Consider the following 25,296-nt stretch of genomic DNA (forward strand, 5'->3'; position numbering starts at 1 on the left):
TGGGATTCTTGCTTTTATTAGCCAAGGCACATAATATAAGAGCAGAAAGGTTATGATGGAGCAGCATACAACGCTAGTTAGGCCACAGCTGGAGTACTGTGCACAGTTCTGGGAACTGCACAGTCGGAAGGATGCGATTGCACTGGAGAGGGTGCAGAGGAGGTTCACCAGGATGTTGCCTGGGTCGGAGCATTTCAGTTATGAAGCGAGACTGGAAAGGCTGGGGTTGCTTTCTTTAGAACAGAGAAGGCTGAGGAGGGAATATGATTGAGGTATACAAAATTATGAAGGGTATTGATAGGATAGATAGGAAGAAAACTTTTCCCTTAGTGCAGGGGTCGGCAACCAGGGGGCATCGTTTTAAGGTAAGGGGAAGGATATATCGAGGTGATTTGATGGGAAAAGTATCACCCAGAGGATGGTTGGAGTCCAGAACACATTGCCTGAAGAGGTGGCAGAGGCAGGAACCCTCACAACATTTCAGAAGTATTTAGATGAACAATTGAAATGCCATCGCATACAACACCATGGGCCAAGTGCTGGAAAATGAGATTAGAATAGATAGGTGCCTGATGGCCGGCAGAGATACGCTGAGTCGAAGGGACAGTTTCAGTGCTGAATAACTCTATTAATCTATGACTCTATGACCTGATCTCCTGCTTGTGATCGTTTGTAAACGACTGCCAGTCTAGTGAGGTTACAAGGCTCGATCTTATCAGCTTTCGGACTGTCTTGTTACAGAGCCTGTTCTGGTCGGGTCCTTGGCAGTGCTAGGCGCCTATGCTGTCCCAGCTACAGAATCTTTCTCAAGAGAGAGAGGTCTATTTCTATAGGAACTTTATATTATTATGAAAAGTGTCATTTATTAAGCGTCCCATTTCTTATAATAAATCAGGAGTGATTTGGATGGGTGGAATATGAGTTGAGGGCGTCGTTTTGGAATGTTGAATCACCGCTGGTGAATACAGAAGGTCCTATACAAGTATCACCTGTCAAAATAACAGTCAGACACGGTTAGACAGCTCGATATTGGATGCCCAGAGCCGGAATCTGAAAGGCTGGAACTGATAACCAATGGATGAAGGAAGATTAACAGACAAATAAATAGTTGAATGCACAGCTTAAAAAGTTGAATTAAATTTCCGGATCCTTTGTTACAATAAGTAAATTCTTCCAGAGTTTCATGTATGATGTGCTGAACTCTCACAGTGAATGTGGACACTTCAAATCACTCTGCATTTTAAATGTCACATTTTACTAAATCCAGAGCACATTGACTGGAGAAAATCAGCAAAGAAAAATGTGTTTCTAACAAGGCCACTTGACAGTCCATAGAAATATGCAAGGAACGAGAGTTTTGACTGCATATGACACAATATCTGGGACCTTTCGTTGGATCCGCGGGAAGATATGAACCTCACCTCTTCTGATTGACTTTTTCTGTATAACCACCATCAGTGAGATCAACACACAGAATAGCAGGACTCCGAAGCAGACCGCAACTAGGATGGAAGTAGTTTTATATCCCTGTTCTTAATGACAATAATACAGAAAGGTTTAACACATACACAGTCCGTCTTGCACAATAACATATTTACAAAAGGGAGTTAATAATTATATCCACTGCTTCCGGGCGATGAGTCAGGCTGAACATTCCGCAATATGTGTGGTGCACATTGCACCAGAGGGAAGTGTGAGCCAGTCTAAATTACAGAGACAGTGCCCCCATGTTTCTGATGAGAACACGACAGTTCAGGTCCAGCCAGAATCTGGAATTAGCTGAATTTCAACCAGACCATTTGAAATATGCGGTGAGGAAAAGATATTCCAGTCAGTGGGAAAGTGCTCATAGCATCTTGAGAAAATGACTACAATACCAATTCAACTAATTCAAACCCTAACGCTGGCGAGGATACTAATAATGGTAAGTACCTGCAGATGTGGACGGGACAGCAATTGGAGGCACATCGAGCCCTGTGGAGTATATTGTACAAAAGGTTCAGGAGGATGAAATTTCAGCACTTTCCATTTAAACGATAAATACTGTTCTTAATTTCCGGAACTAGTGAGTCAATTTAACAAAACAATGAACCCTAACCCCACTCTCCAAACCCTGTCACCCTCACCGGAACAAATCACACTGGCATCTTCCTTGTGATCACAGTCAGACTGAGCCGGCGATGAAGAAGGACAGTCGGCCAGAGAAGATTCGCTTCCAGTGCATTTCACCTCATCCAGCCAGATAACACCGTCACCCTGGGAAAAAGTAGCTCCTCCTGGGGCCAAAAGAGCGTGACCACAATCCAGCTGTCTGCAGACAACATTGGCATCGGCCATATCCCAGGAGTCATCACACACCGTGCCCCAGCTGTTATTGCACAATATCTCAACTCTCCCGGAGCAGTTGGTGTTACCTCCAAACAGGCGCAACCAATGTCCAGAATCTGGCAAAGAGAATCAATGGTTATTATTGATGTAGTATAAGAAAGGAGTACATGTCAGATAGTTGGTATAATAAAGAGGAAGTAGCACCTGGTGAAAGCCCACGTTTACAATCATATTCTCGAATGCAGTCCTTTGATCTGTGGGGCTGCTCCTCAGTTACTTTTGCTTCTGTTCAGAAGAGAAACATGCTGACTGTATCAGACACCAATGTTTGAAATGACACTCGCACATTGAGACGTTTGTTGTGTTACCTGAACAAACAACACCAGCATCCTCCCTGTGTTCACAGTTGTGTTTACCCCACGGTTCTTTTTGACATTGCCAAAGGAACGATTCGTGTGAAATACATTCCATCCCATCAAGCCAAATGGGTCCGGATCCTTCTCCAAATGACTGAGCATAATAATCGATAGAACTGAGGGGACCGCACTGTAACTGTTTGCAGATCACTTCTGCATCAGGTCCATCAAGTGTATCCGAGCACACTGTTCCCCAGGTGCCATTGTAGAACACTTCCACTCTCCCCTCACAGCGATGCTTCCCATTCACCAGCCGCAGCTCTTTGTGCTCTGTCAATGACACAAGAAATATCCAGATAGTTAGATTGATAACTCGTTGTATGTTCATACTGCACAGCTCAACACATGCTGCACCGGTTGTGTTTACTGATTTCCAGTAATTATTTCAGAAAAGCGATAGAAAAACACCGACAGCCCATAAAGTAATAAAGAATAATCAACACGGATTTCACAACAGAAAGACAAACAACGTTATTGAATTCTTTGAAGAAGTTACAGAAAGATAACAGGGATAATGCAGTCGATGTAATATGCATGTTTTTTTTTCAGAAGGCCTCTGACAAGGATCATGACTGGGGTCAGAGCCTGTGAAGTCAAGAGATCAGTGGAAGAATGATAGGAAACCAGCTCCAAAGCACACCGTCCGGGTACAATGTGGTAACCCAGAATGGCGGAAGGTGGGAAGTGGTGTTCCACAGGTCTGGGGTCACTGCTGCTCAACATTTACATGAACGATTTGGATTTAGACAAGGGAGACTTAATTTCAAATTTTAAGATGACAGCAATTTGGGGGTATAGTAAACACTAAGAAAGACAGAGACAAAATACGGGAAGACGTTAATAAACGGGCCGAATGGGCATACAATTGCCAAATGAGTTGAATACAGATAAGCCTAAGGTGCTCAGTGTTGACAGGAAGAATAAAGAGGCCACGTACTTCTTGCAAAATAAGAGTGAAAATGATATCGATCAGCAAAGAGACCTCGGGATACAGAGGCACTAATCACTTCTGAAGTGACAGAGACCGAAGCGAGTGACCATAAATATAGGATAATCCCGAATAAATCTAATAAGAAATTCAGGAGAATTTTTTTTTTTTACCTAGGGAGTGGTTTGAATTTTGAATTCCGAACACATGCAATTGCTGAGGTGATTTGCACTGATGCCTTTATGGTAAAGCTATGCAGGTACATGAGGCAGAAAGAAGCTAGAGGATATGCAAAGAGGGTTAGGTGCAGTGATGTGGGGCGATACTCGTAGGCAACGTAAACACCACATTGACCAGTTCGTCCGAATGGCCAGATTCCGTGCTGTCCAATGTATGTATTTCGAAGTAATATCTTCCCTGTGAAACCACGTGCACAACACTACGGAAAATGGGAACATGGAAGCACCTTTACCTGAACACATGATCCTCACATCTTCTTTATGAGAACAGTCGTGGTTACCCCACGATGCTGAGGGACATTCCCAGAGAAATGATTCGTTACTGGAACACTTCAGTTCATCCAACCAAACTGGCCCTGAGCCTGGTCCACAAGATGCAGGAAGTGCCAGGTCCAATGCCTTTCCACAACCCAGCTGTTTGCAAACCACGTCAGCGTCCGCCAGATCCCAGGAATCATCACAAACTGAGCCCCAAGTCCCATTGTAATAAAGCTCCACTCGGCCAGTACATGGGCTTCCACCGTCAGCCAGCCTTAACTGCACGTGGTCTGTTGGATAACAGTACATGAGGATTATACTTTCAATAGACATTCACATCATCACTCAATACAACTGATTTTATCATCACCAGCACAAAAAATGAAGGTTAAATGCACCGGTGACAGGTAAAAAAAATATACAACAGAATATCTGTTTACACTTACTTCTTACATAGAATGTAATGAACAGCAATGTTTCAGATATCCTATAACATCTGGCTTTGACAAGTTCTGATCTCCAGTTCACCTTTTATGTTTTGAATGCTGTGTACGGTGTCAAGCAGGCAATCACTCACACGATTAACAGTTAATTTATACTCATGTTATATAACTGTATCTGTTCTTTATCCATGTATGTTACCCTTATTTGTTATCTTGGTCAGACATTTACTGCCATCTGCTATTTCCCTCATCTTCAATTACAAGTGACTTGCATTTATCTAGCGCCATTAACGTAATTAAACATCCCAAGGCGCGATACAGGAGTGATAGCAAAGACATTTTAACACAGAGCACCGAAAAATATATTAGGTCAGATGACCAAAAGCTAAGTCAAAGAGTTAGTTTTTATGCAACGTCTTAAAACAGAAAGACAGGTTGAAAGGCAGAGAGATTTAAGGATGTAATTCTAGAGCATGTGACCTTCGCAAATAAAGGCACGGTCGCCAATGGTGCACAATTAAAACCAGGAATGACAGCAAGATTAACACCAAGATTCCAAGCTGTCTGGCTGAGTGACAGACAGTTGGCATGGCGAGAAATGGAGTTGGAGACAAGGAAACATGCGGTGGGGACTGATGGTTTCTATCTTTTCAATACAGTGTTGGAGGAATTTTCTGCTGATGCAGTACTGAATGTCAGCCTGGAATTCTGACAGTGTACAGGCATTGGAGGGCTCAAGAGTGTTGAATGTGAGGTAGAGTTGGATACAGTGAGATACATGTGGAAACTGAGGCTGTGTTTGCGGATATCGCTGAAAGGCAGCATGTAAATGAGTAATGAAGTGTCAAAGGATCGATCCTTTGGTGACACTATAGGTGACTTTGAAGGAGCGGGAATGAAGCCATTGCAGGCCACTTTCTTACCATGACTGCATGGATAATACTAGAACCAGCTGAGTGCAGTCCCACCCAGCCGTGTGTTAATGGGGAGGAATTGGAGAAGTATTTCATGATCAATCATATAAAAATTTGAGACAAATCAAGAAAGAGGAGGTGGAATCGTTTATGTTTGTCACAATCACTTCGGATGTCGTTTGTTTTCGTCCTGTGGTGTGAATAGAAAATTGATTTGCGGAATTGAAACATGCAGCTTCATATAAGATGAGCATGGATTTGGGAGGCGACGACACATTCAAGGACTTTGGCGAGGTACGAACAGTTGGAGCTGGGGCAGTAACCTGCATGGACAGGTGGTCAATGGTTCCTTTCTGAGGAGAGGTGTGATGACTGCTGATTTGAAGGAGAGGAGCCTGAACATGTAGAGAGAGAGAGAGAGAAAGAGAATCGTTAATATTGCCAGCTAACATGGAACCCAGGAAGGGAATGTTTGTGTTCAGTAGTTTAATAGAAATAAGGTGTATCCAGCAAAATGTGGATACCATCAACAGCACAGGTTCAGAGTGAGAGTGAAGGATTCTAGGAGAGAAACAAGAAATGTGAATTCAGGGTGATCGTATGGGATGGGGGTGGGAACTGATAGGAAGTTAGGCCTGATGGGTTGGGGAAGAAAAGGAAGTAGTGGAGGTGACTGAACGGATGTTTTTGAACTTTGTGACAAAAAGTCTATGAGCTCCTCTCAATTATTTTTGGAGTTCAGGGTGGATGAGGCAGGGGAGTGGTTCAGGAGGAAGATTTATGATGGAGAATATTTGCTGTGCATTTTCTTTGCCTTCCTGGATAATCTTTGTCAAACGGGAGGTTTTAGTGAAGATGAGGAGGACCCAATGATGCTTTTTGTGATTGATCCATTCAGGATTATAATACCAGATAGTTCCCCACATGTCACCGTGCCTTTCTGTTTTTTAATTATTTTAGGGAATGTTGGTGTCACTGGCAAGACCAGCAGTTTAATCCACGCTATTTATTACTTCATTATTACTTTACTACTCCACTTCATATTGGAGAATGTAAGGTCCACAAGTACTGCCCTTAAACATCAGCCTTGTAATATGCAGTATCTTCGTGCAGAATTACGTTCTAGGGTTGTGTTGATTACTACATTATCATGAATCAATTTAATGTTAATAGCATAAGAGAATCACTTACCTTTGTAAGGATGGGACTCTGTCTTTGACAAGGAATATATTTGAGCAATTTTAGAGACATAAACCGCATGTCTGAACAGAGAATATGCAGACTTGTCTGTCCAGACAGACTGCTGCAATTATGTTAAATGAGCAAACGAAACTTGTGAGGCACATTAGCAATTGCTATTGTCTGCAAAGATTCAATGAACTAAACGACTAATTCTATCAATATATGACTGTTGGACCGGACCAAAGAGGGCAGAAAACAGGATCTGTCTGCAAAATGTTGGACAGGATCAGGAAGCGCCTACAGGCAATTGGACGCCAGATGTGTTGACCTCCTGGCTAAACAGAAACCAGTATTTAATCTGGACTGGACAAAAATGATTGGACTAATTGCGTCAGGCACTTTGGAGAGTAAACATCAGCAATGTGACCCATCAGATACAGAAGTAGAAGACAAGGAGAAGACACATGGCTTCTGTAGGTGGGCATAAATGTTGGGTGGAGCTTAACATCTACCTAACTGAAGAACAAGATGACATACTCGACTCTGTCCAGTGACTGAGTGTGTAATAACCATTCAGCACTGTAAACTTCTGACGTGAAACGCTGGATGTATTGATTTCCGCAGTGTCCGAAGAAAATGCTTACTGTAACCAATCGGTATCAAATCTGAATCATTAACGATCTCATATGTTGTAAGTTCCACATGTCGTATGCAAATAAATGTTCATTGGAACAACCCGAAAACATCTGCCCACACTCAAGCCAAAAGACTTGCAGGTTGTTAGGTAAATTGGCCATTATAAATTGCCCCTAGCGGTGGTCGGGAAATATAGGGACAGATGGGGATGTGGTAGGAATATGGGATGAGTGCACGATTAGTATAAATGGGTGGTTGATGGTCGGCACAGACTCGGTGGGCCGAAGGGCCTGTTTCAGTGTTGTATCTCTAAACTAAACAAAACTAAACTACACTCTGCATAATGCAACATCCCCAGAACACATGCCTGCATTAACATGCTACACAATGAAACTTTAAAGTGTCTAGTCCAAAACATCTGTCTACTTTTATACACAACCTAATGAAACTTGCACCAGACCAACTCCCACACAGCTACCTCCACTTATATACTATGCAGTAGAACTGATTGCAAGCTTGGCGCCGGATTTGATACCGCAGCTGAGATTCCAATTCCGTATTCTCTTTATCATAAGGCCGTTATCTTTCACCTCTATCATCATTCACCTCCCTTCCTGCCTCAGCCCATCTGCTGCTGAAATGCTCACCCATGCTTTGTTGCCTGCAGAATCGAATATTTCAATGTTCTCCTGGGCGATCACCCATCTTGCATCCTCCAGAAACATCAGCTTATCCAAAGTTTTGTTGCCTGCCCGACATGAAGCCCCTCTCAGGAACGCCATGGCACTCGACGATCTATTGGTTTCCCTGCGATCAATACCTAGAGTTTCCAAATATGATCTTCCTGTTCAGACACCTTCATGCTCTCCCCCTACATCAGTATAACCGTCTCCAGCCTGAATCATTTCAGGAGCTCTGCTTTTTTCTGAATACAGCTTCTTGTACTTCACCCACTTCAATTGCCCACAACTTTCAGTTTTGCCTTTAACCATCTAACCCCCAGATCTGAATTTCCACCAGAAATATTTCCGTGTCTCCGGCTCTTCAAATCCAACCATCTGACTAAGAATTTCGTCACCCACTCCATCATCTCTTTGTTTGGCTCTGTGTCAGTTTTCTCTCCGTTTACATTCCTGTTAAACCCCTTGTGATGTATGTGTTAATTGAAATTTCTGTAATACAAACGTTCTTGCTGTTTAATTGTGACCGTGTCCTCTCTCTCTGTACACCACCCCAGCTCCCCGACCGCCCACCATCCTCTCCCACTCTCCTCGAGTGAAATTACTGGTTTGAGAAACACAGGAACAAGTAACCGATATTATCACTTTTCTCAGAAGATTAGACATTTCACTTTTATGTTTTTGTAAAAGCAGTGAAGAATTTGCTTACCTGAACACAGGACCCCAACATCCATACTGTCAGTGAGAGACGAATTCAATGTGAATAAGCTGCAGTTCTGGAGCTGCAATTCGTTTCCTTCACACTGGACATCATTCACCCAGACGGGTCCTTCACTCTCTCCGTCCTTTGACTCGTTATAAGCGGCTGTCGCTTCACCACAACCCAGCTGTGTACAGACTACGTTGGCATCATTCAGGGTCCAGTGTCTATCCTGCAATCTCCCCCAGCTGCCATTGTGGTAAATCTCCACTCGCCCATCACACCAGCTTCCCCCGTTAGTCAGTCTTAGTGACCAATTTTCATCTACAACATGAAACACATTGAGAATGGTGAAACTGAAGCAAAATATCTCAGAATTTACTGCCACCCGAAAAGTCATTAATATTAATGTTTACTATTCCTGTCATCATTGTTCAGAAGGCTTGTTGAAAGATCATTTTCACCATTACCTTTTCTCTGTAAATACATTTTAGAGACGGACCGAGTAGCTTACGGTTGCTGAACTGGGGACAGAGGGTAAAATGAACTGTCGGTGATAGCCGAGGGACTGAAGGTCGTCCTCCTGTCCACATGCACTGATATTCCAGCTCTCGCCCTGTACTTGAAAATATCATCAACTTTTCTTCCAATTTATCCTCCTTATATTCACATGGTCCATCTTCAACTCTTCCATTCTCTTCCTCAACATCTCTGTCTGCTTCTGGGGATAGGTTATTAACTAATATAAAGAGTAAACCCAGTGACTCTCACAGTTACCTTGTCTATGCTTCCTCACACCCCAATTCTTCGAATGACTCTATCACATTTTTTCACTTGCTCCATCTGCAATGTCTGGTGATGCAAACTTCCATACCAGTGGTTCCAGATATGTATTCCTTTTTCCTCAACCGAGGACTCTCCTCACCTCCTCATCCACCCACCATAGTTGACAGGGCCCTCAAGCACGTCCATTCCATTCCCCAAACGTCTGCTTTCACCCTTTCCCCCTCCCGGAACAATGATAGGATTCTGATTCTCCTCATCTTCCACTCCATCAGCTTCCATATTCAACAGATCATCTTCCACCATTTTCACCACCTTTAATGTGGTGCCACTACAAATCACATCTTCCCCTTCCCTCCACGTTTAACATTCTGAAGGGACCATTCGCTCTGTGGCACCCTGATTCACTCTTCAATCATTCTCAGTTCCCCTTCCCCCAGGACCTTCCCATGAATGCGCTGGAGGTGCAACCACTGCCCTGTTACCTACACCTTTCTCACCATCCAAGCCGCCAAATACTGCTTCCAAGTGAAACAGCGATTTTCTTGTACTGCTTTCTCTTTAGTATACTGTATTCACTGCATTGACTGATCATGATACCGTCTCCTTTACATTGGGACACCACACATAATTGAGTGCTTACTTTGCACAACACCTTTGTTCAGTCTGCAAGCTTTACCTTTAGCTTCCAGTTGCCTGTCCTTTTCATTATTTATTCCGCTCCCACTCTGACATCTCTCTCCTCTTTCTCCGACACAGTTCCAATGAAGATTAACATAAGTTTGAGAAACAGCACTTCCTCTTTCCACTAGACTCTTTACAGGCTTTAGGAATGAACACTGAATTCAGCAATTTCAGGAAAGATTCCCTCCCCTTTTTGGAACGATGTCTTGCCTTCCAATTTGCAGCTTCTCTCGAAATGTGTTTTTCACTTGGCCCATTCCTACCTCTTTCTGCCTTGCATTGTCCCATTTATCATTTAATTCTTCCTGCCTTCCACCATATCACAGATTGTTCCTTTCGTTATTTCCTTGCTTTCCCCTTTCTTTAAAAACTGTTAAATCTCTAACTTCTGATGAAAGATCAGCAAACTGTAAGGTTGATTCTGTTTCTTTCACCGTAGATGCTGCCAGAACTTCTGAGTATTTTCAGCACTTACTGTTTTTGTTACCTATATTTTAAATTGTGAAAAGTGGGAGCAATGTGCGTTGAGCAATGTCCCACGTACAGCTATCAGTTAACTGAGCAGATAATCTGTTATGAGAGGGCGCTGGTTGAGGGATAACTGGGAGAATTGTAATTTACATCAAGTTTGTGAACTAATCAAAGACATGGCATATTGGTGAAATAACGAGTTACTTCACTCACGATCATTTTATTGCCCTTAATGTAATGGAAATTAAAATTTATCTCATGTTATTTAGCTGGAAACAAGTTCACAGTTTTTTCTATTGTACAGCTGATCTTTGCAGAGAATTCCATGATAATTCATATTTGAACGGCCAACATTGATAACAGTTTCAATGCTCGAGCAACATTTCCATTCTATGGCAGTGGTCCTGGGAGCAAATTGCTGATTCTATAGCCCTTGAGCAATGCCCTAGATTTACCACAAAAGAGATATTATATGAGCGATAAGTACTAATCACGAGACATTGTATGTATTCAATGTTTACTAGAGTGAAGCTCTTTGATTAATTTGTAATTTAATTCAGACCAATAAACCGACAAACACATCTCAGAATCTTAGTGTCGAAGGAAGCATGGGATCAGCAAAACTAGTGAATCAGCGACCTGTGGAAATAGTTAATGATGCTTGACAGCAGAACAGTTGGTGTATTTCAGTTCAATTGACTGAGATGACTCACCCGTACAGATGACACTGGCATCATTTTCATGGGAGCAGCTAAACTGTTCCCAGGATGAAACAGGACAATCCCACAATCGCGTCTCATTCCGCCGACACCTGTAACTTTCCTTCCACACTGGACCGGCTCCCTTCCCAAAGTGAGCTCCTCCCGGGATTGAGGTTACTGTCCCACACTGCAAGTGCTCACAGACCACGTTGGCGTCTTCTAGATCAAAGTACATGTCACACAGCGTCCCCCACTGGTCTCCGTGCAGCACCTCCACACGGCCAGAGCATCTGTTCGTCCCATCAACCAATCGAGGTCCATTTTCCCCTGTATTGGAAACCAATCCAAATCCAAATAATTTATAAATCATCCTCTGCATAGAAACAGCAAAATAGAAAATGGGTATAAAAGTTGAATCTTATGTACACGATTATCTCTCCATACTTTATACAAATTATCTATCAAAAAACAATTCGAATTACCACAGCAACACAAAAGCAAAATACTGCAGATGCTGGAAATCTGAAATAAAACAGAAAATATTGGAAATACTGAGCAGGGCTAGCAGCATCTGTGGAGAGAGCAAGAGAGTTATGTTTCAGGTCTGTGCACTTTCATCACAATAATTACTACAGGACCTCTTTAAGAAGTTGGCTGAACACTCAAAAATTAACAGCTCTTCTTGCAAACGCTAATCGATTGTTGGTCTTTATCTCTTGGATTTTGGAATGTAAACGATGAAGGATGTGATGTTTCTGTTGTCTCTGTTGTCACGTTTGGGCACTGCACTTCACAAAACCATTGGCTTTGGAGGTTGTTCAGAACAGTGTCACCAGAATGGCAACAATGCTTAAAGAGTTACATTATGAAGACAAGTTGCATAAACTTTGTTTGTAGTAGATTTGGTTTGGAAGGATTACAGCTTATCTGGTTGATGTGTTTAAAATGGTTAAGGGGTTTGATAGATGAGCTATAGAAGATCTGGAGAACAAATACAAAACAAGCTGCTTTTCTTTATGCGGATGTGGACATCTCTGGCAGAGGTGGCAGTTATTGCTCAACTCTATTTGCCCTTGAAACCGGTGTCAGGACCGTCCTCTTGAACTGCAATTGCCTGCATGGGGAATGTTCTTCTGCAATGCAGTAAGGTAGAGTTAAGGCAAAGTGTGCAAGCATAGAGTGTACCTTTAACTGCATGTGTTGGAAGCAGAGTGGGAAGTTTGGAATTTGGTAATTAGTGGCTAAGACTGAAATCTAGCCGTAACATTTAGCAATTCGCTTGGAATTAAAAACCAAACTGCAAGGCAGTTCATTGTTCGCAGTGAACAGGGCAAGTCAGGTTCGCAGTAAGCTGTCAATCAGCTGTGATTGTGCGAACTCGGGTAATTACTGTCAGCTGGAAACTGTCTAAACTGTTGCATCTCGAAGGTACCTCTAAAAGCATATAATATTGGACGTCATTGCAAGACGATTTGAATAAAGGAGCAAGATGTTACTGCACCTATCCAGAGCTTTGGTGAGACCACACCTGGAGTATTGTGTGCAGTTTTGGTCTCCTTATCTGAGGAAGGATGCCCTTGTCATGAAGAGTGTGCAAAGTAGATTTACAAGGCTAATTCCTGGGATGGCTGGATTCACGTATGAAGAGAGATCGGATCGACTCGGACTATATTCACTAGAGTTTAGAAGAATGAGAGAGGATCTCAGAGAAACCTATAAAACTCGAACAGTACTAGACAGGCTAGATGGAGCGAGGACGTTCCCGATGGCTGGAGAGTCCAAAACCACGGGTCACTGTCTCAGGACATGGAGTATGCCATTTAGAACCGAGATGAGGAGAACTGTCTTCACTCAGAAGGTGGTGAACCTGCGGAATTCTCTCCCACAGAAGGCAGTGGAGGCCAGATCTCTAAATATATTCAAGAAGGAGATAGATATCTTTCTTAATGCCAAAGGAATCTAGCGATATGGGGATAAACGGTAACAGAGTACTGAATTGGATGATAGGCCATGACTTTTTTTGAATGGTGGAGCAGGCTCCAAAGGGCTGTCTGGCCTACTCCTACTCCTATTTTCTATGATTCTATTTTTAGACTTCTAGTAAGGCAGAATGTGACCACAGATTGCAATGTTAACTGAATACATTATGAACATAGTGGGAAGTTAGAGTTTGCTAAGAGTAAGAATTCGGTGCAGAGGGGGAAAAGGAGGTATTTTTTATTCTTTCACAGGGGGTGGGAATTTCGGGCGAGGACAGCATTTATTACCAATCCCGAACTGCCCTTGCAAAGATGGTGGTGAGCCGCCTTCTTGTACCACTGCAGTGCATGCGCTTTCAGTACACTCACAGTACTGTTAGGAAGGGACTTCCAGGATTTGACCCAGCGACAGTGAAGGACCAGTTATATAGTTCCAAATCAGGATGGTGTGTGCTTCGGAGGAGAACATGCAGATGGTGTCCCCATGCATCTGCTGTCCTCGTCCTTCTAGGTAGTAGAGGGTGAGCGTTCGGATGGAGATGTTCTGTTTTGTCTGTTAAACTGGAGTCAGTGACTAGAGCCACCGGTTTAGAAGAGCGTCACAGCCAGCAGCAGCAGAGCCTATTGGAAGGGGCTGAGAGACAAACATCAGGCAAATAGAGGGAAAAACTCACTCAGTGAAGCAATTGTCAGGCCAGAGTGTGAGAGGGCGTGGGTAGGTTGTAAATAAGTAATACGTTAATTGATGAGTGCTTAGTGTTTCGGCGTTAGCTAACCAGTCAAATAGTGTTAAAGCTAAAATGCATCGACAAATAATTTTACCTCGAAAATAAAGACAGACTAAGTTCTGGCAGAGCAGTTTTTTTTTTCCGGATATAGGAATGTGTAGATAATGGAACTGTCCCGAGGGAACTTGTCTGTTGTAGATATCTCCACCTGGAAACTCTCTGGCTCAGTATCATAGAGCTGTTGTGGGAATTGGAGAAACGCCAACACATATGGCAGCAAGAAGAGTATTTGACAGTTTGCTGCAGATTTCAGTCACACCTTGTAGAGAGCTGCAGGATCAGAATGAGGTTGTTGCAGCTTATAGTGCTCAGGAATGGAAATCCAGATGTAATGGAGAACGAGGATATACAGAAGTGAACAGGAACAAAGTACTGTCTATTTGTGAGGATAAGGATGAAGACTGTCAGAACGACAGCCAGAATGTTGACCGGGATACCTTTGAATAGGAAGCTGTTCAAAAGGAGGAGGAGTGGAGCATAATGTGATACTTTTAAGTGATTCAATAATTAGGGCATTAAGAGTTCCACACAGTATTTTCCCAACTTGTGCAAAGTGAGGGATATCTCAAATCAGATTGCAAGAATGGATGGAAAATATCCAGTCGTTGTGGACCATGTAGGGATAAACAACATAGCAAAGAGTCGGCAAGAGGTTCTTTTTGGAGATTACCAGAAGCTGAAATATAAAAGAAGATCTCAAGGATTATAATCTCTGGATTTTTATACAAGCTGCTTGCACATTGGCATAGGAAAAATAAACGATTAAGGAGATGAACACGAGCTTGAAGATTATGATGTTGGAAAGATGTGTTGCACTCCATGTGACGCTGGCACCTGTACTGGGATATTAAAGAATTATTCTGTTGGAATGAGCAGCACCTGAATCTGGTTGGGATCAGTGTCCCAGAATAAAGGATAAATAGGGTTGTTACAGGAACCTTAAACTAGTAAATGGGTGAGGGGAGGCTGGTGGGGGCGGGGTGAGGGGCTGGAGCACAGTTGTAAATGTAGCATATCCAGGTGCTACAGGGGAATAGAAAACTAAAACATGCAACATTTGAGTCAGACCATTTTACGGTTTTACATCACGTGCCTTTGCGCTGAAAACAGCAGTTGCTTTCTTGGAAAAGCAGTTGTTAGAAATACTGACAGACCGCGACGTTTTGGGCCATGTACTCTGCCCATTGTCTGGAGAAATAATTGGAATTGGTGGAAGCAGTCTGTTTATATGCAGTGCAGAATGGGAATCTGGGCTGGATCTTACTACTGATAGGTTATTACGTGTTCTTGCTCTGGCTGTTATTGGTCAGTTAATTATATTCCATGAGAGGTCAGTATATGCCATTATTCCTTCTGCTGATTCGTCAGTTGTTGTGCATTGTGGCAAGTCAATCCATGCTACTGTTCTGGTCGTGGTATGTTGTCTGCACAGCAGGTGCTTGTGCGTCTTCTCGAGGAGGGAAACCCTGATATTCACGGAGGAACAGGTCACTGTTAGGGGGACGGTCTTGTGTTTATCGATCTCCATAGCTTCCCTGACGCAGTGAACGGCACAAGCCTGCCATCAAAGAAGATCAACTCAATGACCACCGCATTGAATGGTCCAATTCCAAACTCAAGCTCATTTATTATGGACTGGCATGCAAGACACAATAACATCATAATATAAAAGAGACCAAAAACATGCAAAAATGCAAAAAAAAAGCACAGATCTTCGTGAATGGCAGAGATACAAAGAATAGCAAAGGATGACAAAACAGATCTCAAGAGCGACAAATCTTTTACAATAACGTCAGAAATATATTGTCATTAAAAGCAATGTGATCTCATTACAATCACAGTTATGATATTATAAATGAAAATAAGGAAATGGCAGGAATTATACATAATTACTTTGCATCAGTATTTACATGGACACAACTTTTATTAAGGTTCTTTGTTGCCGCAGTCGGACAAATGCTGCCCTGACTTTGAGGGCAGTCACTCTCATCTGGAATACAGCGAGATCATCCATATTTGTACAAAGGGTGTGATGAAGTCTGAAGCTGAGTGGTCCGACAAACCCAAACTGAGCAACAGTGAGTAGTTTATTGGTAAGTACTGCTTGATAGCGCTGTAAACAACACCTTCCATCACTTTGTTAATGATAGAGAGCAAACTGCTGGATCAGTAATCAGAAAATTGCAATTGTCACACTGCTATTTAAAGAAAGGTTAGTGAGTGAACCGAGGGAATTACAGATTGTTTAGCCTAACAGCAGTTGTCAGGGAATTACTAGAGTGTACATTTAAAGATGGAGTGTCTGATCACCATAAAAAGTTACAGCTAATCAGAGAGAGCCAGCGTGGATTTGTAAATAAACCTGATCAAATATTTTGTGGAGGTAACTAAAGTAGAGGACAGGGGAACCTCAATGGATGTTTTTCAGATGAACTTCCAGAAAGCACTCAACAAAATCCCTCGTAACTGATTGTTGGCTAAAGTTGAAGCTCATAGAATTTAGGGAAAATTATTGACCTACTTAGGACGTCAGTTTAGTGGCAGGAGATAGACAGCAGGGGCAATGGGCAGATCATCTAACTGGCAGGCTGTGATGGCGCCGTCCGGCAGGAACCTCAACTATTCACCATATTTATTAATGATTTAGATGACTGGATAGAAAGCCACATATAATTGACATATTCAATATTGCCATTGAAAGAAACCATCAACCATATTGCAAACATGTATATTTTAAGCATAACTTTACAAAAAAAAAGATACAGTGACTGTGTAAAACTTTTTCAATATTGGTGAGTGTGAGGTCTCCAGTTTGGAATTAAAAAGATTACAGTACTTTATAAATGGTGAAAAGCCGGATGCAGCACAGGGAAAAGAGACTTCAGTGTCATGGGCAATTGCAGGAGCGAAAATCAAAACAGCCAATGGAATGCTGTGCTTTATATCTAGTGGAATGGAATACAAGGGGCTAGAAATGATGCTGCAGCTAAAAAGAAAACTGGTCAGGCCCCATCTGGTGTAATGTTCAGCTATGGGCAATATGCATTGGGAAGGATATGTTGAACAGGGAGAGTGTGCAGCATACCAGATACTAGAATGATTCCTTGGCTTCAAATGTTTCTGTTTTTTATTCATTCACAAGATGTGGGTGTCGCAGGCAAGGCCAGCATTCGTTGTTCATGCCTCGTTGCCTTTCACAACAGGTTGATTTGTTAGGCTATGTAAGAGGACAGTTAAGAGTCAACAACATTGCTGTGGGTCTCGATTCACATGTAGGACAGGCTAGGTAACAATGGCAGATTTCATCCCCTAAGGATATGACTGAACAAGATTTTTTTTAATGACAATCGACAATGGTTTCATGGTCACCATTACTGAGACTAGTTTTCAATTCCAGGTTTATTAACTGAATTTAAATTCCATTAGCTGCGATGGTGGGAATTGAACCAGCGTCCCCAGAATTAGCCTGGGACTCTGGATTGCTAGTCCAGTAACATGAGCACCACGCCACTGCCTCCCCTCATTATGATGAAGGATTACACAAACTGTGGCTGGGTTCCCTGAAATTTGGAAGAGTCATGTCCTTTCACATTCCCAGCCTATGTCTTCCAGCTGCTGGAAAGTCTTTGGGAATTCTGCAGGTGAGCTACTTGCCACAGAATGCCGATCATCTGACCTGCTCCACTCGCCACTACATTATTGTGAATGGTCCAGTTCAGTTTCTTGTCAATGGCAACACCCAGTAGGATTTGATGATGGTAGTGAATTCACTGATTATAATAGCAAGGGGAGATGATATTGTCTCTCTTGTTGGAAATAGTCATTAACTGACACGGAGGTGGTGAGTGTGTTACTTTCTACCTATCAGCCCAAGTCTAAATAATGTCCGGATTCTTGATGTAATTGGGCATGAACTGTTTCTTAATCCAAGGAATTGTGAATGGAACTAAAGACCATGCAATTCTCAGCAAAAAGCCCAACTTCTGACATTTTGATGGTGGGAAGGTAACTGACGAAGCACCAGAAGATAGTTGGGCCTCAAAGAACAATTAGGAAACACATTTTTCTATAACAACAGCGGCAATCTGGAACTTTCCCTAACAACGTCCAAAGTAAAGAGCTGTGGATGTTACATCTAATCTAAATTTTCAAGACTAATATTGATAGTTTTTTGTAAGCTCGGTGTATCAAAGAATCTGGTTCAAAGCCAGGAAAAGAGACTTGAAGAACATATCAGGTATGATCGAACTGAATGATCGAACAAGCTGGTGCAACTGAAAGCTCTGTACTGATAATGTGGATATGTGTCCGATCCTGTCATATTTAGGGGGTAAAATGCACACATTCTATAAAATAACTTTGTAATCTTTCACTTCTGGCCTGATTGCACTGAGCAGTGCTAGAGTATAGCCGTTCTTTTATACCCTGCCGTTCAGTAAGTGTTAACGTGGGCACAGTGGAGCAGTGGTTTGCTTCACAGCTCCAGTGACCTGGGTTCAGTTCTGGGTGCTGTCTGTGCGGAGTTTGCACGTTCTCCCTGTGAGTGCGTGGGATTCTGCCGCGTTTCACCCGACAGCGAAAGACTTGCAGGTCGAAAATAAGTTGACCATTGTAAATTAAACCTACTGTGGGTAGGTGCTAGGAGAATGGTAGGTAATGCAGGATTAGTATAAATGGGTGTTTGTTGGTCGGCAGAGACTCGGTGGGCCGAAGGACCTGTTTCAGTGCTGTATGATAAAAATAATAATGTGGTCAGGGAGGGTCAGAAGGCTATTGTAATGTCGGATCATTCGTGGTGTTCAAATTAAAGTATCGAAATAGGCCAGTGCATATTCATTTAGTCAACTCCCAACTGTTGTAGCCAATATTCAATTATAACTATACATTCGGTGCAGTGGTAAACAAACTTGTGAAAATTCTGCTTCTTGCAGAATAAATGTTAAGATTTAGAACTATCTTGTTTACCGGTGATTGCGGGTATTTTGTACCACATTACACCAGACCTTCAGCAGTAATAGTAAATTATAATGGCTAGTTTCGATATGAACCTTTCAGATAGAAACATGGGAATGCCACCTTTCTCAGTTTTCCAAATATTAAGCAGGAAGTTGTCTGCTTTTTAGTAAGTCTGTACTCACCGGAACAGATCACACTGGCATCGTTCCTGTGGCTGCACTCCTGCTGAGTTCCTTGAAAAAGACGGCAGTCCAATAAACTGGATTCGTTTCCAGTGCATTCAAAGATGTCAGTCCGTACGAGCCCAGTGCCCTCTCCAAAATGAGCAGAACTTGGCACCGACACGGCGACTCCACACTGAAGCTGACTGCAGACCACATTGGCGTCTTTCAAATCCCAGTCAAGGTCACACACTGTTCCCCAGGTTTCAACGTACTGGATCTCCAGTCTGCCTGAGCATGGGGAGTCTCCGGATGTTAGTCTAGGAGATCTGTGATCTTAATAAGCATATTATATCATAATTAGCATAATACATTAATAATCACAATAATACAAATATTTATATTTCAATACGCATCTGATTAATCACAAATCTGGCAACATTCTTCTCAGATTCTGTTCAAAACTGATTATGCTGGATTTCCTGTATCACTACTGCTTATAATGCAACAGAACTATCATGTTTAAAATATTCCTTTATTTATTTATAACTTCCCCAGTCGCCGTCACTGTAACTGAGAAACATGCACTGTCTCAGCAGTTAGAACTGGGCAAGAAGTATTGTGTGACAAGAACTGGTGCTCGGAGTACTGTTGTTCATATTTAACATAAATGATTTCGACTCAGAAAAGGGACGTACAATTCTAATATTCACTAATGACATCTACTTGGAGCAATAGTTAATACAAAGGCAGATTGTGAGAAAAATACTTTACGTTAACGAAATTGTAAGTGAATTTTAATGCAGATAAATGTACACTTACACATTTGGGTAGGAAGACTGAGAAGCCATATTCCTTGGACAATGATAATCTAAATTGCATCGAGGAGCAATGGGACTTAGGGGTACGGATATAAAAATCAATAAAATATCAATACATGTTAACAAAGCTCTAGGCAATACAAAAAAAGATAGAGGTTTGTTCATGAGTGATACGTTGAAAGGGGAGTCACACCCAGCACAAGGAAAGATTTGGTGTTGATTGGGAGTAGGTTGATTGGGTGTTAACAAGTCAGTGTTTCCCTACTTTTCTAGGCAGTGTGTAACTGAGCAACTTTCCACGATATCAGTTGAATCCTAGTGCTGTAACTGCTGTAACTGTACTGGATCAGCTTGGCTAGCGTTGTCGCTAGTTCTAGAGCACTGATCTTCAGCACTACAGCCGGAGTGTTATCGGGCCCTTAACATTTGCTTTGTGCTGTGTGCTCAGCTGCTTATTAATGTTGTGTGCCGTAATCTTCGGAATGGACCAAACAAGGGAACGCATTTGCACAGCGCTAACCCATTGACATGAATTGTCACACAATACTTCTTACCTTTTGCCAGTCTGAATAACTACATAAACCCCGACTTTGATGACTGTTTTGTAGCCAGTTTGCTGCAGTCTGCCATGATTACCCTTCAAAGCCCTTCGCATGAAATTAATTACCTTGAAACCACTTCCACAGTTTTAAGTTTAAAAACTGAACAGACAGTTTGTGACCAGCAAGATGCAGCAGTCAGCTGATAATGATAGAATGTTTACAACACAGAAGGAGGCCATTCAGTCCGTTGTTTCTATGCTGGTTAGCTGTAAGAGCACCTCACTAGTCCTATGCATCTGCCCTTTCTCCATAGCCATGCAAAGATTTTCTCATCAGGTGCTTGTCCAATTCCACATTGAAAGCCACAATTGAATCTGTCTCCATCAGACTCGCAGGCAGAAGATTCCAGATCCTAACCACTCGCTATGTAAATACGTTTTTCCTCATGTCACGGCTGGTTCTTTTTCCATCCGCCTTATAGCAGTGTCCTCTGGTTATTGACCTTTCTGTCAAGAGGAACTCTTCCTCTCTATCTACTCTGTCTAGACCCCTCATGATTTGGAACACCTCTATCAAATTTCCTCGCAGCCTTCGCTGTTCGAAGGAGAGCAACCACAGCTTCTCCAACCTATCAATGGAACTGAAGTCTTTCATCCCTTGAACCTTCCTTGTAAATCCTTTCTACACCCATTCTAAAGCATTCACATTCTTCTGAAGTGTCGTGTCCAGAATTGTACACATTACGCCAGTTGAGGTGAACCCAGTGTTTCACAAATGTTCATAATAACTTCCTGACTTGTGTACTCGATGCCTCTATTTAAAAAGGGCAACATTCCATTGACGTATTAACCACTTTCTCAACCTGCCCTGCCACCTTCAACCATTTGATCAGAAATACTCCCAGGTCACTCTTGGCTGCAGCCACTTTATAATTGTACCCTTGAAAACAGACTGGCAGCGATCATTAAAAGAAATCCCAACATTTTCTATCGACTGAGAAATTGTAAAAGGGTGGTAAAAGGAGGAGTGGGGTCGATGAGGGATCAGAAAGGGGATTTACATATGGAGGTAGCGGGCATAGTTGAGGTATTATCTGAATTCTTTGCGTCTGTCTTTACCAAGGAAGAAGGTGCACCCCAGGCAATGGTTAAAGAGGAGGTAATTCAGATACTAGAGGGGTTTAAATTAATAAAGAGGATGTATTAGATATACCCTGTTATATACGAATATACGTATGAACATACAAATTAGGAGCAGGAGTAGGCCACTCAACCCCTCGAGCCTGCTCCACCATTCAATAAGCTGATGGTTGAACTGCTAACTCCGCATTTACACCTGCTCCTGATAACCTTCCCCCAACCCACCCAACCCCCAAATTGGTTATCAAGAATCTACCTACCTCTGCCTTTAAAAAAATCAAAGACTCTGCTTCCACTGCCTTTTGAGGAAGATAATTCCAAAGACTCACGGCCCTCTGAGAGGAAGAAATTCTCCTCCTCTCTGTCTGAAATGGGCGATCCCTTATTTTTTAACAGTGACGCCTAGTTCGAGATTCTCCCACAAGGGGAAACATCTTTTCCAAAGCAACCCTGTCAAGTCCCGTCAGGATTTTATATGTTTCAATTATGTCGCCTCTTACTCTTCTAAATTCCAGAGGATGCAAGCCCAGCCTGTCAAATCTTTCCTCGGATAACAGGTCACCCATTCCAGATATTAGTCTCGTAAACCTTCTCTGTACTGCCTCCAACGCATGTACATCATTCCTTAAATAAGGAGACTAGTACTGTACACAATATTCCAGATGTGGTCTCACAAATACCCTGTGTCGCTGAAGCATAACCTCCCTACATTTGTATTCAATTCCACTCGCGATAAATTATAACATTCTCTTAGCTTTCTTAATTAAGTGCTGTACCTGCATTAGAACGTTTCGCGTTTCATGCACTAGGACACCCATATCCCTCTGTATCTCAGAGCTCTGCAATCTCTCAGCATTTAGATAATATGCTTCCCTTCTATTCTTGCTGCCAAAGTGGGCAATTTCACACTTGCACACATTATACTCCATTTGCCAGGTCTTTGCCCACTCAATTAACCTAATTATATCTGTTTGCAGACTCCTTATGTCCTCTTCTCAAGTTACATTCTTACCTAACTTTGTGTCATTAGCAAATTTAGCAAGCATACCGTCGGTCCCTGCATCAAAGTCATTTCTATAAATTGTGAAACGTTGAGGCCCCAGCACAGATCCCTATGGCACACCACTCGTTACATCTTGTCAACCAAAAAAAATGACCCATTTATGCCTACTCTCTGTTTCCTGTGAGCTAACCCATCTTCCATCCATGTTAATACGTTACCCCCTACACCATGAGCTTTTATTTTCTGCAATAGCCTTTGATGTGGCAACTTATCAAATGCCTTCTGGAAATCTAAGTACAATACATCTCCCAGTTCCCCTTTATCCACAGCACATGTAACTCCCTCAAAGAACTCCAATCAATAGGTTAAACATGATCTGCCTTTCACAAAGCCATGTTGACTATGCCTGATTACCTTGAATGTTTGTAAATGCCCTGCTATAACATCTTTAATAATAGCTTGTAACATTTTCCCGAAGGAAACTAATTGGCCTGTAATTTCCTGCTTGCTGTTTCCCTCCCTTTCTGACTAAAGGAGTTGCATTCGCTATTTTCCAATCTAAATGAACCTTCCCCGAATCTAGGGAACGTTGGAAAATTAAAATTAACGCATCAACTACCTCACTTGCTACTTCTTTTAACACCTTAGGATGAAGTACATCAGGTCCTGGGGACTTGTCAGCCTGCAGCTCCAACAATTTGCTCAGTTCCTTTTCCCTGGTGTTTGCAATCTTCTTGAGTTGCTCCCTCCCTTCCATTTCCTGACTTACAGCTAAAACTGGGATGTTACTTTTATCTTCAATAGTGAAGACCGATGCCAAACATCTGTTCAATACATCTGTCATCTCCTTATTTTCCATTATTAATTCCCCAGACTCACATTTAATAAGTTCAACGCTCACTTTGTTACTTCTTTTCTTTTCTTTTTTTTAAATGTATATATATATATATATATAAACTCTTACTGTCTCTCCTTATATATCTATCTAGCCTTCCCTCGTCCTCTAATGTTACCTGCCTTATCAATCTTTTCGTCATCCTTTGGTTTTATAAAAAATTCTGTCCAGTCTTTTGACCTGCCTCCCATCTTTGCGCAATTATAGGCTTTTTCTTGAAGTTTGATACGACCTTTGGCTGTTTTACTTACTCACGGATGGTGGGACACACTCTTGGAATGTTTCTTTCCCGTTGAAATATGTGAAATTGTGTGAATATCTGAAATATTCCCTTAACTGTCTGCCAATGCATCTCTATTGACCTATCCCTTAACCGGATTTGCCAGTTCACTTTAGCTAGCTCTGCATTCATGTCCTCATAATTGCCCTGATTTAAGTTTAAAATATTAGTCTTGGACCCACTCTACTCTCCCTCAAACTGAATGTAAAATTCAATCATATCATGAACGCTGCTACCAAGGGGCGCCTTAACTGTGAGGTCATTAATTATTCCTACCTCATTGCGCAATACCAGGTCTAGTATAGCCTACTCTCTGGTTGGCTCCACAAGTTATTGTTCCAAGAAATTATTCCGAAAATATTTCATGCAGTCCTCATCTAGGCTATCTCTGCCCATCTGATTTTTCCAGTCTAAATGTAGGCGAAAATCCGCCCCTAATTATCACTGTACCTTTCTGACAGGCTGCCATTATTTATTCATTTATACCCCCTCCCACAGTGTGGTTAATGTTAGGTGGCCGAGACACCACTTCTGACAAGTGACTTCTTGCCTGAATTATTTTTCATCTCTACCCGAACAGCTTCTACATCCTGGTCTCCTGAACCTAGGTCATCGCTCACCATTGTGCTAATACCATCATTAATTAACAGAGCTACCCCTCCACCTATTCCTAGCTTCCTGCCCTTCCTAAATGCCATGTATCCTTCAATATTCAGGTCCCAGTCTATATATATAAATGAACTAAACCTTGGTGTACAGGGCATAATTTCAAAGTTTGCAGATGATACAAAACTTGGAAGCATAGTGAATAGTGAGGAGGATAGTGCAGATCTGCAAAAGGACATTGACAAGTTGGTGAAACGGGCAGACAGTTGGCGGATGAAGTTCAAAGCAGAGAAATGCGAAGTGTTTCATTTTGGTCGGAATAACATGGAGATAAAATATAAAATGAAGGGTTCAATTCTAAAGGGGTAACAGGAGCAGAGGGACCTTGGTTTAATCGTGCATAAGTCATTGACGGTGGCAGGCTAGGTCGAGAGAGCGTTTAATACAGCGTACACTGTCCTGGACATCATAAATAAGTGCATAGAATACAAGAGCAAGGGAGTAATATTGCAGTTGTAGAAGACGCTAGTTCGGCCTCAGATGGAGAATTGCATCCAGTTCTAGGCGCCACACTTGAGGAAAGATATGAGGGCATTGGAGAGAGTACCGAGACTTTTCATGGAAATGATTCCAGGGATGAGGAATTTCAGTTATGAAGATAGATTGGAGAAGTTAGGACTGTTTTCCTTGGAGAAGAGAAGGCGGAGAGGTAATTTGATAGAGCTATTCATAATAATGAGGGTTCTGGACAGTGAAGCTAGAA

The 25,296-nt window shown here is 42.2% G+C and overlaps 1 protein-coding gene across 1 annotated transcript; it reads right to left on the bottom strand.

Annotated features, from left to right (window-relative positions):
- Positions 1-891: 891 nt before the first annotated feature.
- Positions 892-23,611, bottom strand: LOC137360149 (deleted in malignant brain tumors 1 protein-like). The gene is made up of 8 exons (XM_068025697.1): positions 23,522-23,611; positions 20,623-20,735; positions 19,269-19,453; positions 11,376-11,690; positions 8,734-9,048; positions 4,145-4,459; positions 2,703-3,014; positions 892-989 (listed from the first exon to the last, which is right to left on the bottom strand). Exons 1-8 carry the CDS (start codon positions 23,609-23,611, stop codon positions 892-894), a joined length of 1,743 nt encoding a protein of 580 aa, XP_067881798.1.
- Positions 23,612-25,296: the final 1,685 nt, after the last annotated feature.

Source organism: Heterodontus francisci, unplaced genomic scaffold, assembly GCF_036365525.1.
Source record: "Heterodontus francisci isolate sHetFra1 unplaced genomic scaffold, sHetFra1.hap1 HAP1_SCAFFOLD_216, whole genome shotgun sequence".
Taxonomy (NCBI): Eukaryota; Metazoa; Chordata; class Chondrichthyes; order Heterodontiformes; family Heterodontidae; genus Heterodontus; species Heterodontus francisci.

Coding starts and splice junctions, on each gene's coding strand:
- LOC137360149 (XM_068025697.1), bottom strand. CDS start 23,611: ATGGAAAATAAGGAGATGACAGATGTATTGAACAGATGTTTGGCATCG. Junction 20,736..23,521: donor GTAACATCCCAGTTTTAGCT/GTAAGTCAGGAA, acceptor AGTGGTTTCAAG/GTAATTAATTTCATGCGAAG. Junction 3,015..4,144: donor TGTGAGGATCATGTGTTCAG/GTAAAGGTGCTT, acceptor TGTCATTGACAG/AGCACAAAGAGCTGCGGCTG.